We start from the raw sequence: 17,617 nt of genomic DNA, 5'->3' as shown, positions 1-17,617 counted from the left end.
AGATTATCTTCTGTGTCTGTGTTAATTGGTTTCCCTTTTCTTTGTTGAAGAGGGTCTGTGCAATCCTTCTGCCTAGTCCGCCATCTTGCCCCGCCTCTAGCTTTTATTTATTATGAGTTACATTTTTAATTTTCCAGAACTTAAGGAAGAGTGGGAAGATTTTAATTTTTATCGAAGAGGGTCATGCGTGAAGAAAGTCTTCCAAGCTCAACACTGCAAGAACCTGGGCCAGCCAGGCTCCCAGAGTTCCCCTAGGATCATCCCCCAACTGGTCTCATTCATAGAGGTCAAGGACTATGCCTACATATACCCCTAGCTACCACCTACCAAAGGAGCTCTGGTAGCGTAGTACCTAAGGCACTTAACTGCTAACCAGAAGGCTGGTGGTTCAAACCCAAAAACCCACCAGCCACTCCTCAGAAGGAAGGTTGGGCAATCTATTTCCACAGTGATACTGCCTCGGAAACCCAAGGAGGGGTTGTTTTGAGTCACCACCTACCAAAAAACCAAACCTGCTGCCATCAAGTGGCTTGGCTTCTGAGTCATAGAGACCCTACAGGCCAGAGTAGAACTGTCCATGGTTTCCAAGGCTGTCATCTTTACAAAAGTAGACTGCCACATCATTCTCCCACAGAGAGGCTGGTGGGTTCAAACCTCCAACCTTTCAGTTAGCAGCTCTTAACCTCTGCATCCTTGGCTGCTGCCTAAACCTCATGTACCTCTACCAATGAGCTGGTTTTACCTCTGGCCTGCTTCCTTCACAGGGCTGCAGTGAGCACTGCACAAATTTCTAAAGGTTAAAATTTTTCAGGTTCCACCCAAGGCTAATATGTATCGAAACTGCAGACTGCCAGGCACTGTCTGAACCTCACTTTCTCATTCATCATCTTTATAGACATATATATAAATATACATATATGCCTACAAAAAGTGTACATACACAGCTCACCGAATTTTCACAAACCAGACACAGCCATTGCAACCACCATGGCGAAAAGAACACTGCCAGCATCCCAGAAGCCTCTTCTACCCACTACCTCCTACCAAGGGCAACCATTTTCCTGCCTCTATCACTATAGCTTAGTTTTGCCTGTTTCCAAATCATGCAGTATATGCTCTTTGCCTTCTGGCTTCTTTAACTAATACTATGTTTGTGGGATTCATTTAAGTTGTCCTTCTCATTGCTGTATAGAATTCCATTGTGTGAATAGACCATTCTTTATTTATCTATTCAACTGTCAATGGGTATTTGGGTGGTTTTCAGTTTGATGCAATTACAGTCATCATCTTGTGTAAGCCTTAGGCGGTAGACACTGTTTTTATCTCCATTTTCCAGATGAGGAAAGTGAAGTTTAAAGGGGCAACATACTTGTCCATAATCACAGAGTGGGTTTGAACCCAGGATCTTGGCCTTTAGAGTTTCTGTTCTTTCCCAATATGCTGCATGTGTCCAAAGTCACGTTCACTAATGAGCTATACCGTGAGGGAGGGTCTAAGAGGTACTGATTGCTTGGGGTGTGACATGGGGTCTGTGTGTGTAACAAGCACCCACAGTTGCCCTGAGGTGAGTGTACAGCTCTGTCCTGCCCACACCAACTAAAGAGGACTTGCCGGGAGGGAACTAGAGGCCTGGTGCGGCCAGAGGTCTGTCTATCAAACCCCAAGGTTAGCAAGATGGGCGGCACTGACCTGGTAGAGCTAAGATGGAGGGAGAAAGAGAGGGAGGAGTGAGGGAGGGCAGACCGTCCGCAGGACCAAGAGAAGGAGACATAAAAACCCTCCAAAGAGCCCAGGGTGACAGGTTCAATCATGGACGCCTGCACCCAGCTATGCCTCACCCTCTAAATCCATCTTACTGTCTTGTTGTACCTCTCTGCTTTGCCCTGACCAGCTGCTGAGAGCCTCCATCCCGCCAAAGTTCTCTCTCTTCTCCCATTGTGAAAGTACTGAAACCAGACAGGATCCATAAAGGGAGTCAGAGTAGTGGAAGGCAGGGGGTCCCAGGCTGAGGTCACCCCAGAATTCTCACGCAGCAGGCACCATCCCCTTCCTCCCAACACTGTAGAGGAGAGCCCTGCCCGCCTCCTGCCTTAAATAAAGCGATGGGTAAGTGAACAGAGCAGTCACTTTGATTATCAAGAAGTGCTCTGGGATGCGGGGTCGTTTGAGAGGTGAAGGTTTGTAATTGGGGGCAGGGGGGTGTCTTTGGGGAGATGGGTGTCTGGGAGCCCCCGAGGGTGCTGTGCTGGTGTCAGGGGATCACGGAGTGAGTACCTGAATGCAGATCTTCAAAGGGGCAACAGGGGACCCCAGGACCGAAGAGAGCCTGACCTGGGGCTCAGGGAAGGAGAGTGGCCAGTCTAAGGGCGCCCACATTATTACCTTGAGTCAAACTTCTTGCCGTCTTCGAAAGTGCCGTTGTAGTGGTACCGCACAAAGTCCCCCATCTGCACCTCCCGGGGACAGGTCTTGGGGATGTGGTACCTCTCGATGACCACATCTTCCAGGGGGCCCCCGGCCGGGCTGGCGAGGCCCAGCCCCCTCCCCACGGCCTGCACCACCAGCAGCAGCAACGGCAGCAGGGGGAGCTGGCGGAGGGTGTGGCTGGGGGGGCCTGCGGGGAACATGGTGCCTGGAGCTGGGATGGCCAGCAGTGAGGACGAGCGAGGGAGCTATCGCCGCCAACCTCCTTCCCCCCTCCTCCTCCGAGAGCCAGCTCCCCCACTTCCTGTCCTCCCTCCCACCCCGCCCCGGCTGGTCCACGTGGAATGGGGGCTGGGAACTCTGAGCTGGCCGGCGGGGAGGGGGTAGTAGAAGGGGGCAAGGCTGAGCGTGTTAGAGACCCAGAAATACACCACAAAGAACTCGGGGTCTCCCTCCGCCACCCCCACCCAGTGCCGAGGGACCTGGGGCCTGGCGGGGAAAGGATGTTCGGGAAAGATGGGAAGTCTGAGCTAACTCCAGAAAAAAGAAAAAAAAAAAACCAAAAACTTTCAGTGTCTTATTTCGGAGCCCCCGGGTCCTAAAGCCGGCCTTAGGCATTCCTTGCTTCCTGGCTGTCACCCCTAAAGCTAGGCCTTTCCAGGTGGGCGGCGAGGCCCCAGAATTGAAGGGGTACCTCAGTGCTTCCCCCACCCCTCAAGTCCTCCAGTGGAAGGCTTCTCCAGGGAAGAGCGGCTTTGTCCACCCTTTAAAAGCTGGCCCACGAGGACTCTGTGACCTGGGGATTGAGCCGCAGTGAGAGTGGAGGGTGTGCGGGTGAACGAGGTATGAGCCTCCCCAAAGTGGGCCCCGGGAACACTCAGGGTGATCTCGTCAGGGCGGCGGGTGGGGAGCGTGCAGAAGGGCCCTTGTGAGGGAATACCAGGACCCTGGCCTTCACCCGCAGCGTGGTCTGAGTAGGGGGACGTGGCAGCTCCCTCAATTTCTTAAGTGGGAGGATTGTCTTTGTGTAGGGAGGGGCTTTCTGGGCTCTCCATCTCTGGCGTGAAACGTTCTCCCCACCCACCCACCCACCCACTCAGTTATCATTTGTCATGGGGTCAAAGATCCTCAAGGCCCGGGCAAAGAATCAGGCCTACTTAGGGACTCTCTCAAGAAGAGGGGGCGGGCAGCACTCAGCCACTATGGTGACCTAACCCAGGCAACTCCCCCGCCTCCTCCTTTTGGTGCGGGCGCTAAGACCCAGCAGGCGCGCCGGCGCTGCCCTGCGCCCTCAAGTCCCGCCAGCCACCCTCTCGGTCTGAGAGCCAGCGGAGCGGAGAGGGTATGGGGTGGGCAGCGTGCGGGTTGCTGTGGCTGCTCCTGGGCAGCGTCAGGGCTCAGTATGAGAAGTACAGCTTCCGGGGCTTCCCGCCGGAGGACCTGATGCCGCTGGCCGCGGCCTACGGGCACGCGCTGGAGCAGTACGAGGGCGAGAGCTGGCGTGAGAGCGCACGCTACCTGGAGGCGGCGCTGCGGCTGCACCGGCTGCTGCGGGACAGCGAGGCCTTCTGTCACGCCAACTGCAGCCGCCCAGCACAGCCCGGGGCCTCGCACCCCGCGCCCGGCCCCGACGGCGAGAGCGGCGAAGAGTGGGCCCGCGAGCTGTGGCTCTTCGGCCAGGTCCTGGAGCGCGCTGCGTGCCTGCGGCGCTGCAAGCGGACACTCCCCGCCTTCCAGATGCCCTACCCGCCGCGGCAACTACTGCACGATTTCCAGAACCGCATGCCCTACCAGTACCTGCACTACGCGCTGTTCAAGGTGGGCCTCCCGCTCGTCCCGGCTTCCGCCCTCGGGCCCCGCCGCTCTGCGCGCCTCAGCCTGGCGTCGGGCGTTCAGACCCGGCGGGAGAAGCGTGGCTCTTCTCTGGTGCACGAAGTACCTTGTGCGTTCAGGGCTGCGGGCTCTGGTCTTATTGATCCTCTGGTCCGTCCCCCCCCCCCAGGCTAACCGGCTGGAGAAGGCGGTGTCAGCGGCTTATACTTTCCTCCAGCGGAATCCTAAGCACGAGCTAACAGCCAAGTATCTCAACTACTACCGGGGGCTGCTGGACGCTGCAGAGGAGCCCCTTACGGACCTGGAGGCTCAGCCCTACGAGGTGGGGTGGACAGGCATCGGAGAAGAGCTGGTCCTGACACTCCTCCTTGACCCTCGCGTGCAGAAGAGGGGAGGAGTTGAGGTCCCTTACCCCCGCCTGCCACTCTTTCTCCCAGGCCGTGTTCCTCCGGGCCGTGAAACTCTACAACAGCGGGGATTTCCGCAGCAGCACCGAGGACATGGAGCGGGCCCTAGCTGAGTACCTAGCGGTCTTTGCCCGGTGTCTGGCAGGCTGCGAGGGGGCCCAGGAGCAGGTGGACTTCAAGGACTTCTACCCAGCCATAGCAGGTATTCCTCCCCCAGGCCCCTGATTGTGGCGCCCTCTAGAGGCAATACCACCCATGCAGCCCGAGCGCCCCCATCAGACACCAAGTGGGGAGCACAGTGGGCTTCCCAGAGTCCTCAGTCTGCTGATAGACCCAGGTGTGTAGCCACCCTGACACTGGATGTAGAGGCTACGTTTGGGTGTGTCCAAGGTGCAGGCATCAGCGCTGACAGGTGGTGACATTCCAGAAGGGTCTAGGAATGGTAGATTCGCAGGCCTTTCAGGTAGAGGGCTATGCAAGTGCGAAGGTGCTGAGGTGGGAAACAGCACGGCAGGTGTAAGTATACAGGTTACAGTTTGTTAGCGTGGCCAGAAACTGCATCCAATCTCAGGATCTCTAACCTTCAAAGGGCACCCGTCCTCAACTTCTGTTTGGCTTCAGTCCCGCCTTAAACTCCCCCTGCCACTCTCCCAGAGGCCCCACCCTGGTCCCTCTGACTTTGGTGCAGTTGAACTAGGGATGGTAAGTCAGCCTGGAAGATGTGACCAGCCCACAGTAAGCATCCTCAGTGTCACTTACATCAAGCACTTTACGTATTGTATCATTTCATCGAAACAACCCATTTTCTGGACAAGGAGACTGAGGCTCAGTTGGCAAAGTTGGGATGTGAGGTCATCTCCATCAGTGGGGTTGAGTTGTTAAGCACATCAGCTCCTCACTGCTGCCTCCCACTCCCAGATCTCTTTGCAGAATCCCTGCAGTGCAAGGTGGACTGTGAGGCCAACCTGACCCCCAATGTGGGTGGCTACTTCGTGGAAAAGTTCGTGGCCACCATGTACCACTACCTGCAGTTTGCCTACTATAAGTGTGAGCCTCCTGGGTGGGCTTGGACGGGGGAGGAAGGGGTGAGGGAGAGGACTGTATCGGGAGCCTCACAGGGTTACAGGGAGCTGTCCCTCAGAATTGAGGACCCAAGGTAATGAGATAGAAGTTGAGGATGGAGGGATATCGGAAAAGAACCCTGGGGACCTTGGGCAGGTGAGAGGCTTCTGGGTGGGGACAGAGAGCAGCGTCAGGAGAAAATTAGAGGGCACAGCATCTGCCGCATGTTTTTATCTCACTTGATTCTTTCAACAACTCTGTGCAGGTGGTATTAGGAAAAATGGACCCATTTTTCAGATAAGGCTCATAGAGGGCAAGGGGCTGACTCCAAGTCACATGGCTAATAAAAAAATAGCACCAGGACTTGCGGCCAAGACTATGGATCTCCTTACTGGAGGCAAATCCTGGCTGGGATGGATGACCTCCAAGGAAAGGCCAAAATTCAGACAGAGGCTGGAGTTGGAGTGAAGGAGCTGAGGACAAAGGGGCCAGGGAGACCCTTCATGGGGTCAGGTGGCAAAGGGGTTGAGAGCCAGGCTGCCAGGTTCTGATTCCCCAGTGCCATCATTCTGTACTTGCGTGAGTTTGGGCAGGTTACCTAACCTCTCCGGGCCTCAGGTTTCTTCTCTGTGAAATAGGGATGATATTAACAATGAGGTTGAAATGAGTTACCTGGCATATGGCAAGTCTCCAGTACTTGTTAGTTTGTGTTTTTGTTATCAGGTGGGTTGAGGAGCACTGGACTAAATGGGGAGGTGGTTGGGGTGGACTTGGGGAGGTTGTCCCTGAATGTGAAGAAGTGACCCCCATCCCTCCCCATCGGCAGTGAACGATGTGCGCCAGGCTGCCCGCAGTGCTGCGAGCTACATGCTCTTCGACCCTGAAGACAGCGTCATGCAGCAAAACCTGGTGTATTACCGCTTCCACCGGGCTCGCTGGGGGCTGGAGGAGGAGGACTTCCAGCCCCGGGAGGTGGGCACTGCCTTCTGAGGCACTTCCGAGAGCATATGGCTTGATAAAAATGCTCGGCCAGAGCTTGCCTCCTTGGGAGGCTGGGTGGGAAGGGGAAAGAGTATGGGTTTTGGTTCAGATCCCATCGCTACCAGCTCTGTGGTCCTGGGAATGTCATTGACCCTCTCTGAATCTGTTATCTCATCTGCAAAGTGTGGTTTGTACTACCTTACCAGCTCAGAGCCCAGGTTGTGGGAAGTACCCAATAGATGTCCATTCTTACCACCACCCTCCCCACCTTCATCATTTTCACCTCTGGCCTTTGTACTTCTTCCCCAGGGGAACCCTAGTTGGGCCCCTTGGAGTCTAGGACAAGGCTGGCAAATAAGGTGCACATGGTGCCATATCCACTTTCCTTGTCAGTGGCAGACATCACTAATTGATTGAGGCACTCTTGCTCACTGAACTCTTGGAATCCTCAACCAAGCACTCTAAACTGCTACAATGTTTTGATTATCATGTGAGCTGAAACCGGTTCCCTGCTCCTTGAGCTGGAAAAGGGAAAGGGGATGTAGATTCTAGGGGACCTGGCTGTCCCTACCATCCTCCCACCCTGCACTGGCAGCAGAGTCTGGCTCACCCTCTCCACCCCTGCTTTTCCCAGGAGGCCATGCTCTACCACAACCAGACTGCTGAGCTGCAGGAGCTGCTGGAGTTTGCGCACATGTACTTGCAGTCAGATGATGAGGTGAGTGGCCGCTGTCCTCCAGGCCTAGGCCATGGTGAAGGATGCCTTGGGCCTTTGCCCTGGGCCTCTGTGCAAAAGGTCAGCCCCACCCTCGGTGGTCAGTTGTTGTGAAGCACAAGAGGGTTGCCTGTCCCTTACTTAGATCATCCCTTCTGTCCTGGCTCAGTGTTCTCATGCCTCCCCTCCCTCTTCTCCACATGTCTGAGTCCTGGCAGCTCCCCCAGGAAGCCCTTGCTTCATGCCTTGGCTCTCTCCTATGGGAGAGCCAACTCTGACCTCCAAGTCTTCCTGATCACCTGTGGCCCAGACTTGTAGTTACTTGCATCTCAACCTTAGCCCCCTTTTCCACCAGTCTCCTGGGGGATCAGACTCCAGGACAGGATGGAGACCTGTTTATTCCCAGCTCTCCCACAGCATCTGGCACAGAGCTTGTGCTTAGAAACTGAGTGTGGATAAATAAGTGAATGGATGAATGGATGGATGAGGGTTTGAGAGCCCAGATTTCTCTGAGGGCTCTTGCTCAGTGGTTATTAATTCATTCCCTCCTCCTGAGACCATCCATCCATAGCCTTCTCATCAAACATGGGGGCCAGGTCCATAACTGTAGCTCTCAGCCTCTGGTCCTAGCCAGACCCGGCTGCACCACTTAGCAGTTGTGTGGCCTCCAGGCAAGTCTTCAAGAACTTCTCCGAACTTCTGTCTCTTCCTTCGTCAAAATGTCCATCTCACCCAGTTGCTGTGATGAAAATTAAATTAGATCAAGTATGTAAAGCATCTTGCATACAGCCAGTGCACAGTAGGTGCTCAGTGAATGGTAGCCATTTTGATTACTATTATTTGGTGCTTGTTGATTGCCAGACACTGTGCTTAGGGCTGGGGTAAGTTGATGAAAGGCACAGTTCCTTTCCCAAACAGCTCATGGTCTAGTGGGAGAGGAAGAAAATCAAACAGGGGTGAGTGTGGGGCCCCAGGCCCAACTGGGGTCCTCAATGGGGGCCTCCATCCTGGAGCTGACTCTTGGCTTTGAGGGGGTATAAGAGGTACGCAGGTACAGGGGAGCATGGAAACCAGCAGGAACAATGGTGTGCACAGAATAGCATTCTTCTTTCCAAGGTATTTATACTTAAAAGGCAGGGGCACTGTGGGGAAGACACTGCATCTGCTAACACTGAGTCTCTGCTGGTGGGCCCCATGCATCGGTTCAGGGAGGGGTTGCTTTGGGATAAGGAGCAGTTGGGAAAAACTCTCCAGTCATTCCCGTGTTAGGTCTTGACACTGGGGAGGGAGGAGCTTTGGGGATGCTGTAACCTGGTTTCTTCCAATCTGGGGCTGCTCTAGATGGAGCTAGAGGAGGCAGAATCACCCATGAAGCCTGAAGACCCTCCAACTGACACTGAGTTTGAGGGAGAGGGTGACTACGAGGAGGGTATCTATGCTGACTGGTGGCAGGAGCCAGATGCCAAGGGTGACGAGGCTGAGGCTGGTAGGTGACTTGTATCCTGCTGGAGGGTGTGAGTATGTGGTCAAGGGTGGAGGCTGGGACAGGTGGATCCACTCACCTAAGAGTCAATGCTGTGTCTGTGTGTGTGTGTGTGTGTGTGTTCTTCTGGGGCTTCCAAACAGTGAGCAACCACTGTCCTCCTTCCTGGAGCTGGGCTGAGCATGGTCCTGTTTCTGGAGCCTGCCTGCCTCACGTTCTCCCCGCTATCCCAGACAGCACCCTGATACCTGCTGGGTGTGGGCAGGGGACTTAATTCCAGTGCTCTCTCCTTTTCAGAGCTGGAGCCTGAACCAGCATGAGATGGCAGCTGTCCCGTACCTCTCAAGAGCTTAGGAAGCCTGGGTGCAATGGTGCCACCTCTCCCTCAACCTGGGCAGCAGCAGGAACTATTTATTTAAAAACTTAAGTGGACACAGCTGACCAGCCCCCATCCCATCCCATCTTTGAGTGCGGCCTCCCCAGGTCCTGCCCTGCCTCCTCTCTGGACTACAGGATGGTGGTGGTCCTGCAGGCCAGCAGTGGGTAATGGGGGCCATCTACCTCCTGCTTGCCCCACCTGGACAGTCTCCTGGAGAAGTTTCCAGCTCCTGGTTGACATCTCAACCCAAATGGCAGAGACAGCAGAGGGTTTCTGGGGTTGTGGAAGAGCACTGGGCCGGGCGTCCACCTGTTCGTGGTGCACTGGCAGAGGTGCTCAATAAACGTTTGTTGTTGAATGAATTGCGGCACCTGGAGTCTAACACCCGGGCTGAGTTGTGGAACTGCATGTTCTTCTCTCCCTCTGTACCCATCTTTTCTTACCTGTAGAATGCTGGTGTGGGGAGGGCACAGTGCAGCGGCTCCCGTGGTCCTCTGTGGACCGGATGTTTGTGTGAGTGTGTGAGCACGGGGGCAAGTGGTGCAGGATGGCAGATCCCCACCAGGGGGCGTAAGGACCCAGTTCCCTTGTGAGTCCAAGGGGATGGCGGTTTCAGAATTCTGTGGTGAGATGTAATGGATTTTCCTAGTCAGCATTACTGCCCCTCCACCAGAACGTGGGGAGGGGGCCCAGAGCACTGACTTCTGGGGCTGCTGTAGCTGGCCCAGATTCTGAAGGGCCAGACAGAGCCTTGGGTGCCTTCTTTCCATTCTCCCATTCAGAACTGGGGCTGGAGCCTGCCCCAGTAGCTACAGGAATCTTAGGGAGAGGGTTTAATTACTTGAGACCTCTTAGGGAGCAGTGGGAGTGGCCAGACCCTTCCTGCCCAATCTTGCATCAGCTCTGGTGGGGCAGAGTCCAGAGAAGTGTGGCTGAGGGTGGTGCCCAGTGGATACCAGCCAGCAACCTGACTGACCGGCACCCCCTTTCTCCAGGACCTGACTATATCAGGAGTGAGGTAGGGGCAGAAGGGGCTTCTCTGGACCTACGGTGATAGTTCTGCCCCATTTCTCCCAGGCGGCTGAAGCATCTTTGCACTGGAGGGTGACATCGAAGCCAGTATGCTGAGTTCTCACCATCCACACCCTTAACCCACCCCATGATGTGCCAGGTGACCTGGCCTGGGCCCCACCCACCTCTATGCCCAGGACTCCCTGCCCTGCCCTGAGCGCCTTCTCTGGGCCTTTGGTGGAGATGAGCTCTAGGGAGGCCAGAGTCTGAGTCTGGAGAGGGGCTGGGTCAAGGCTGGGGTTGCTGGTGACCTCACTCCCTCCTCCCTCCCAGAGGCGGATCACCAGGAAACTTGACAGTCTGGGAGCGTCTCCCAGCAGCTCCCAGGTGCCTGAGTGGCCAGGCCAAGGGGGCCCTGCCCCACCCTGGTCTTTTAAGCTGCTGTGTTGTCGCTTCTGTGAGGCCCTCCCCCTCTGTTTCTGGGCTGGCACTTCAGAGGGTGGGGAGCAGGGATGTGCCCAAGCGTGTCTGTGCGGACGGGTGCCTGGTGTGAGCACGAACTTTGGAATCTGGATGGCTGGGCGTGGGTCTGAAAGTGTGTGTGTGTGAGTCTGGCTGTGAACATGTGCCTGTGTGCATGTGTCTGTGGCAGCCTCATGGATGCCTGAGCATGCCTCTGCACACGGGTCTGCATGTCATGAGTGAGTTTCTATAGGATTCACTCATTGAGCATGTAATTATGAACACCTACTATGTGCCAGGCACGGTGTAGGTACTGAGCATACAATAGTGGGGCTTGTATTCTGGAGGGAAGACAAGCAGTAAACAAGAACTGTTCTAATGAGTAATGTATGAGGTTATGTTAGATAAGCGTAAGGTACAAGGGATAGGGAGAACACAGGGGTTGTAGTTGAAGTGAGTGTTTTGATGTGTGTGTCTGAGTGTGTTGTCTGTGTGTGAAAGAGGGAGGGAGATATCCCCTGGGAACAGAAAGCCAGCCCCTCTCCAGGCACCTTGTCCTCATCCAGGCTTTGAGCTGGCCCCGCCTAGTCAGGTGTACCTTACTCAGCTCCTCTTTCCCAAGGAGCTGCCAGCCTCTCCCACCTCTCTCTGATGCCAGCGTCTCCCCACTACCCAGCCAGCTCCCTAAACCGGTGAGACCTGAGTCCTGGCGTGGGCCCTCCAGCTCGGTCTTTCAGCCCCTCCCAGCCCAGCCACCCTCACCGCCCTCATCTCTGTCTCACCTGGCCCACCTCCCTGCCCTGCCCAGCACCTCAACAGCTCCAGCATCTGCAGAATGGGCAGCTTAGGCGTGGCCAGAAGGCCACTGGGAATAAACTTCATACCATAGGGCCAGACTCGGAGTGATTTCACAGCAGTGTCCTGGGCCCAGAAAGATCCCACCCTAGGGAAAGCATAACTACTGCAATGGATGGAGTACTGACTATGTGCCAGGCACTGGACAAATTATTTCTAATGTGAAAAACTAGGTTATCCATGCCCTTGTTACAAGTGAGTCTGGGAATGAGAAGGAATGCGTCCAAGATTCCTCAAGGTGGCTAACCTGGGTTTGAACCTATTCTCCCCAATTTGCTATTGCTCACAGAAGGGATAGAATGCCCTGGTCTCTGCTGTTGGCCTTGTCCCCTTAGGCTGTCAGCTGGAGACTGGGAGAGGAAGGTGGGGACTGGGGTATGGACGAAGTCCTCAGTGCCACAGCCCACTGAGGGAAGCAAGGAGCTGACAAGGAAGGAAGAGAGGGAGGGAAGGAGGGGAGTGGGCAGGCATGCACCCTCTCAGGTCTGATGCCAGAGCCCCCACCCTCCCCTCCCCACATTGTTAGCTCCTTTGGATTGGGCCGGATGTTAGGAAGTCTGAGACAGACTTGCTGGGGTCACTTAGTCCAGCTCCTCCCTGAATCCTGAGAGGTGGGGGCAGGAGACGGGGAAGTCCCACAGGCGCTCAATAAATTCCATAGGAAGAAATTCCTTCCTTAGGTTTCAGAAACAGTTGAAGTCTTTCCCTGGTGCTCCCTGTTTCTGAGAGACTAGAGTCTCCCCTGGGGACAGAGTAGTTAGTCCCTTGCCCGTGTTAGAAAGATGTGTCCAGCTGGCAGAGGCCAATAGCCCAGCCTGACTGGGGAGGTTCAAGCAGCCCCAGGGCTTAAGCCCCCACAGCTTCCCCACTCTGAGGGCTTCATCCAGGCCTGTCCTTCCAACTTCTCTCCAAGGACAGGCCTGGCAGATGGCCCCAATTTCATGGATGGGGAAACTGAGGCCTAGAGAGGCTGGGTTGCTCCCCTAGGGCCAGGGCTCACTCTGAGTTCCTGACACAGCCCTGCCCTGCTTCCTTCCCACGATCAAGCTCCAAGATGGCACAGGGATTAGATCAGAGTGTGCTGGGGGCCTGGGCGGCCCACCCGACCCAGCCTGAGCCTGAACCTCAGGCCCGACCTGTGAACACATCACCCCATAATCACCTCCTGCCTGGGTCCCAGCTGGCGCCAGGGTGCCCAGATAGCTGCTCTTCTGTCCCTAAACAGCCCTTGGGGTGGGAGTGTCTCTCATACCATGATGCAGGTGGGGATACTGAGGTAAGGGGGAGGGTACCCATCCTCCCCACACACAAATACTTGTTCCTTTGACTCAGTAGAGCTCACTAAGGGTTGTCACCCACACTTGACATTTTCCACCTGGGGTTACCTTTTCTGTCTTTCCTTTTAGAAGAGTGTGGTTTGTGTTCCTGGAGGAAAGTAAGGGATGAACAAGGGATTCCTTCCTTTTCCCTTAACCACCTGACTAAATCCTTGTGGCCTTCCTGAAGGAGGCGGCTGGGAAGGGGCAAGGGTGGGGCTTAGCCACTCTAAATAGAGACTCTTGCCTCTCTCTGCTGGCTCAGCAAGTGTGGAGAGCAGGGGCCTTTCAGCCCTGGGGGCCTTTCAGCCGTAAATCATCTCCCATTTAAATATTTTCAGGTTATCTCCAAATCAGATTATACATACACACAGGGACACAGTGATAGGACTGAAGTCAGAAAATGCTTGTCAAATGACTTTCACCTTTAGCATAATTATTTCTGATAGCAATTATAAATAAATAAATAAATACATTGGTACTTGAACATGGAAATGTCTCTGGTGTTGGAGCTTCCTCCCAACTCATCCAAACTTTGGATCCAGCAGGCTCCTCTCCAACACCCTTTATCAACAGCCCAGTCCATGCGTCCCCTTCCCCCACCCGCCCAGCCCCTCCGCCTCACTAGTTCCAGGTTCTCTGCTGGGGCCATAAATTATCCATGAGCTGTAAGTTGGCAGCTTCTGCAACTAGAGGCTGAAGTGCTGATGAAATATTCAGGGATCTCAACCCTCAGTTCCCTGGTGGCCGTGGGATGGGGCTGAGGAAGAGGGGACTAATGTACCAGGCCAGGGGGCCCTCTGAGTCCTGGTCCCTGAGTCCAGGGAGGAAGACAGGGAGGTCAGGGCAGGGGTCTCTTTGCATAATCTATTACTGTGGTTCTGGGTGGCGCCATTAGCTGGCTTCGAGGAAGTGAGGCCTGACTTACTGCCCCCCCAATTGGATCTTGCCCCCCACCCTCCAGGTCCCTGCCTCTCTAACCCCAAGTTTGTCCAGAAGTCACCCCTCAAGCTTACTTGCCACAAAATCGGCCTCCCCTCTTTCTCCACTGCACCCTGCTTTTGTTAGTGTGGAAAGTGACTTAAAAGAGGTGGGAAGAGTGGACTGGTGGACCTGAAACAAAGGCCCAAGTCCCAGCCCTGCAGGAATGTGCTGTGTGACCTTAGGGAAGCCACTCTCCTGGCTCTGGCCTCAGTTTCCCCACTTATACAAGATGTCTGATTAGACTATTTCTTCTTCCCAAGGATTCTCCACAGGTGGAGGAGAAATTCCTGCCCATGTTGTGCCTCTGTGCGTGTGTGGTGGGGGAGGGGTGGCACCATGGTGGGAGCAGGAACAGCTCCTGTCAGGGCAGGCAAGTCTCTGGGCTTGTTGGGGGAGGGAGGGGCAGCAGGCTAGCAGGGTGGGGTGGGGCCCCAGCTGCGTCAGCCAGTGTTTGGAGGCGCCCTGGCAGAGTAGGAAAGGAGATGAATGACTCAGGTGGTGAAGTCTTGCCCCCTCCTCCTCACACCCCCTCAAAGAGCCAGGGAGACCCACCCCCAGACTCTAACCCCGTGCTTGCAGCCAGCCCGGTTGGGTTCCTGAAGTCCTGGGGGAACCTGGGGTGGGTAAGTAGGACAGACATTCTCTGCAGAGGTCCTGATCCTCCTCCAGCCTCTCCTCCAGCCCCTGGCCCCTGGCTGTGCTATTTCTGTCTATCCTATCTCTGTTTCCTTCTCTCCCTGTTTCCCTTTGACATTCCATCCCCACCCACACTCCTTGCAGGGAGGTGTTGCTGGAGCTACCACTGTAATTAAGGACCCTCCCTCAGGGGCTGGCCAACTGGGCACACACCCACAGAACCAGGAGTGGGCAGGCTCTGGACTGAGAAACCTCCCCTGACAAAGGGCAGCAGAAAGGGCAGGAACCCCCCACTTCTCTAGGGCCTTTTACTGTTCCCAGGTCCAGACAATGTTTAGACCCACTCCAGCCAGAAGAGTTCTGGAGCCCTAGGGTACTTCTGCAGTTCTAGCCTCTCCTTTGGCCCTGAAGAGGTTGCCCTGAATAAGGCCACCTCTAATACCTGTAGTCAGGGCAAGAGGGCAGGTGGAGGCCCACACACCATAGGTCTAAACAGTTAAGTTATAAATCAAGCAAAGAAACAGGATTTATCTTGTTGAATATACCCCCACAAAGACCTCAAAAATCAGGTGGAATTTAGAATTCTCACACACCTTCTAAGAATGTGGTAGTCCCTAGGGGAACTGCTGCCTGGTCCCAGCCCCTCAGCCTCAGGGCCGCCTCCCCTTCCATTCCCATCCTTGGCTCTGCACCAGGAAGGGCCCCTAACACACATAATGGATGTAAGAAGAACTGCTCACATGTCCATGTTCTGTTCAACTCTCCCTCCCCAGAATAACTGCCACCCTGTCACCTCTCTGGCTTAAGTGTGTACACACCAGCTGGGATGCTGCTGTTCTCAGAGGAAAGGCCAGAATATGAGGCCTAGAGGCCCTGGAAGCCGAGTCAGTGCTGGGCAAGCATTTCGGGTACCTGAGTGTGGTCTAGAAGGGGAGACTTGTCCCTTTGCCCTGTGTGGAGGGGTGCAACCTCAGGAGGGCCAGCGTGGGGGTACTGAAGGCAGGACCAGGACAGGAGCCCTCTTCCCCAGGCTCTGCCTCTGGGCTCAGAGATGCTCCAGCTTTTGGCGTTGCCTTTGATTCTAGGTCGCTGCTCAGGAAGTACTTCCAGTTGTCTGCTCTCCTCTTGTGCTGAAAAGCCGACCTGATTAAAAGGTACCATTATCAGCCTGAGGAGTCCCTGGGTGACAGTGACACAGACGCTGAACGCACTCCACTGCTGAGAGGCTGGCAGTCCTAGTTCATCCAGATGAAGAAAGCTCTGATGATCGACCTCTGAAAAATCAGCCTAGGGGCTAGCCATGAGTTGGCCTAAGAGTGGGAGTCGACTCCCCAGCCATTGGGACTAAACCAAACTCAAACCAAACTCAATGCCGTCGAGTCGGAAACGACTCATAGTCATTTCTCCCTGGGTTTCTGAGGCAGTATCACTATGGAAGTAGATTGCCCAACCTTCCTACTCATAGTCGTTTCTCCCTGGGTTTCTGAGGCGGTATCACTATGGAAGTAGATTGCCCAACCTTCCTACTCATAGGTGTTTCTCCCTGGGTTTCTGAGGCGGTATCACTATGGAAGTAGATTGCCCAACCTTCCTCCCGAGGAGTGGCTGGTGGGTTTGAACCACCAGCCTTCTGGTTAGCAGTCACATGCCTTAGGCACTACACTGCCATTGGTGCAAGATCAGCCTAAAGTTTGACATCCCACCTATTCCCCCCGGCCCCCCTTTATAGAGATGCCACCCCTTAGGCCGCCTTGGGCTTGCAGAGGAAGGGAGAAGGGAGTGTGTTTGTGTGTGTGTGTGTGTGTGAGTGTGGTGGGGAAGGACAGTGACCTGTCTAGGTTTGTATATCTGAGTGAGTCACTGAGGTGTGAGTGTGGACGACTGTGTGTGTGTGTGTGGATTGTGCAGATCTTAATATCTGCCTCTCTCAGGGGAAGGGGCCCTGCAGGGAAAAGGCTGTGTTTGAACAGAGAACAGAGACTCTTCTACCTCCTTATATGGCCCAGAGGCCTCCAGGAGGATGAGGGGAAATGAGATAAGCGAGGAGGGGCAGCCTGGCTGTCTGCGCATTGGCTGTTGGACTTTGCACACCTCCCCCACCAGTTCCGCTCCCTCCCAACAGCTCCTCCTTGGACCCCTCTTGCCAGTTACTTGTGTCTCTCTAGCAGCTTGGGATGGGCCACCTTGGTGCCTCTTCATTCTTTACTCTGAGGTTCCAGAAAGCTGAAAGTTTGAGTCAACCATGTGTTCTTGGTGGTCCACTGAACTCTGGGCAAGAGAAATGAGTTTACACCACAGGAATATGAATTAGGCTAGACATCAGAAGGAACTTCTGGCTGTTAGACTAAAGAGACTAGGGCAATGACTAAGGAAGGATGGGGAACTGCCTTTCTTAGAGACCTGTCAAAACGAAAAATCCCTGCCTTTAAAGGCTTGGAGCAGGGCACTGGATATAACATGTGGCCTTTCCTCACTTCACTCAGTCGTGAGGACCCTGTGGTCACAGTGACCCCCTTCCCTATACCTGCACACCCCGCCTCCCCCATGAGACCAAATCCCCTATAAAAACAGCTGATTTTAGGAAACACTATTTTGTGTGTCCTCAGTGCCTGGCAAGCATATGCTGTTGTTATTATGTGCTGTCAAGTCATACTCAACTCATAGCGACCCCTCCTTGGGTTTCTGAGGCAGTATCACTATGGAAGTACATTGCCCAACCTTCCTGGTGGGAAGTGGATGGTGGGTTTGAACTACCAGCCTTCTGGTTAGCAGTTAAGTGCCTTAGGCACTGAGCTACCAGAGCTCCTAGGCAAGCATACAGTAGGTGCTTAATAAATGTGCAGAACATCTGGTGGGGGGGGCATAGCTCTTATCCCAGTCTTCTCTGCGGCTATCCCAAGTGCCTTCACTCCCAACCCTAGCCTGCGTGCTTAGCTTTGAGGCTGGCGTGCTGTAGCGTGTTCCAGGGTGAGACCCAGAGGGAACATTGCTAGGACAACACACACACACACACACACATACACACACACAGAGCTTTATCCAGAAGCCTAATTTCTGCCCCTCCACCCC

General features: G+C 54.7%; 2 protein-coding genes across 2 annotated transcripts in view; one reads left to right on the top strand and one right to left on the bottom strand.

Moving 5' to 3' along the window:
- The window catches only part of FKBP10 (FKBP prolyl isomerase 10), a 15,712-nt gene extending 13,085 nt beyond the window's left edge, over positions 1-2,627 (bottom strand). The window contains exon 1 of the mRNA XM_007942130.2: positions 2,383-2,627. Coding sequence (XP_007940321.1) covers positions 2,383-2,627 — 245 coding nt within the window. The remainder of the gene's footprint in view (positions 1-2,382) is intronic.
- Positions 2,628-3,768: 1,141 nt separating this feature from the next.
- Positions 3,769-9,801, top strand: P3H4 (prolyl 3-hydroxylase family member 4 (inactive)). The gene is made up of 8 exons (XM_042781116.1): positions 3,769-4,242; positions 4,427-4,579; positions 4,695-4,866; positions 5,583-5,711; positions 6,553-6,698; positions 7,342-7,425; positions 8,764-8,908; positions 9,734-9,801. The coding sequence occupies exons 1-8, from the start codon at positions 3,769-3,771 to the stop codon at positions 9,799-9,801; spliced, it is 1,371 nt and encodes a 456-aa protein (XP_042637050.1).
- Positions 9,802-17,617: the final 7,816 nt, after the last annotated feature.

The sequence above is a fragment of the Orycteropus afer genome, unplaced genomic scaffold (genome assembly GCF_000298275.1).
Source record: "Orycteropus afer afer isolate SDZICR_OR568_19922 unplaced genomic scaffold, OryAfe1.0 scaffold00085, whole genome shotgun sequence".
NCBI lineage: Eukaryota > Metazoa > Chordata > Mammalia > Tubulidentata > Orycteropodidae > Orycteropus > Orycteropus afer.
The sequence above is the reverse complement of the archived record's forward strand: the minus strand, read 5'-3'. Positions and strand labels throughout refer to the sequence as shown.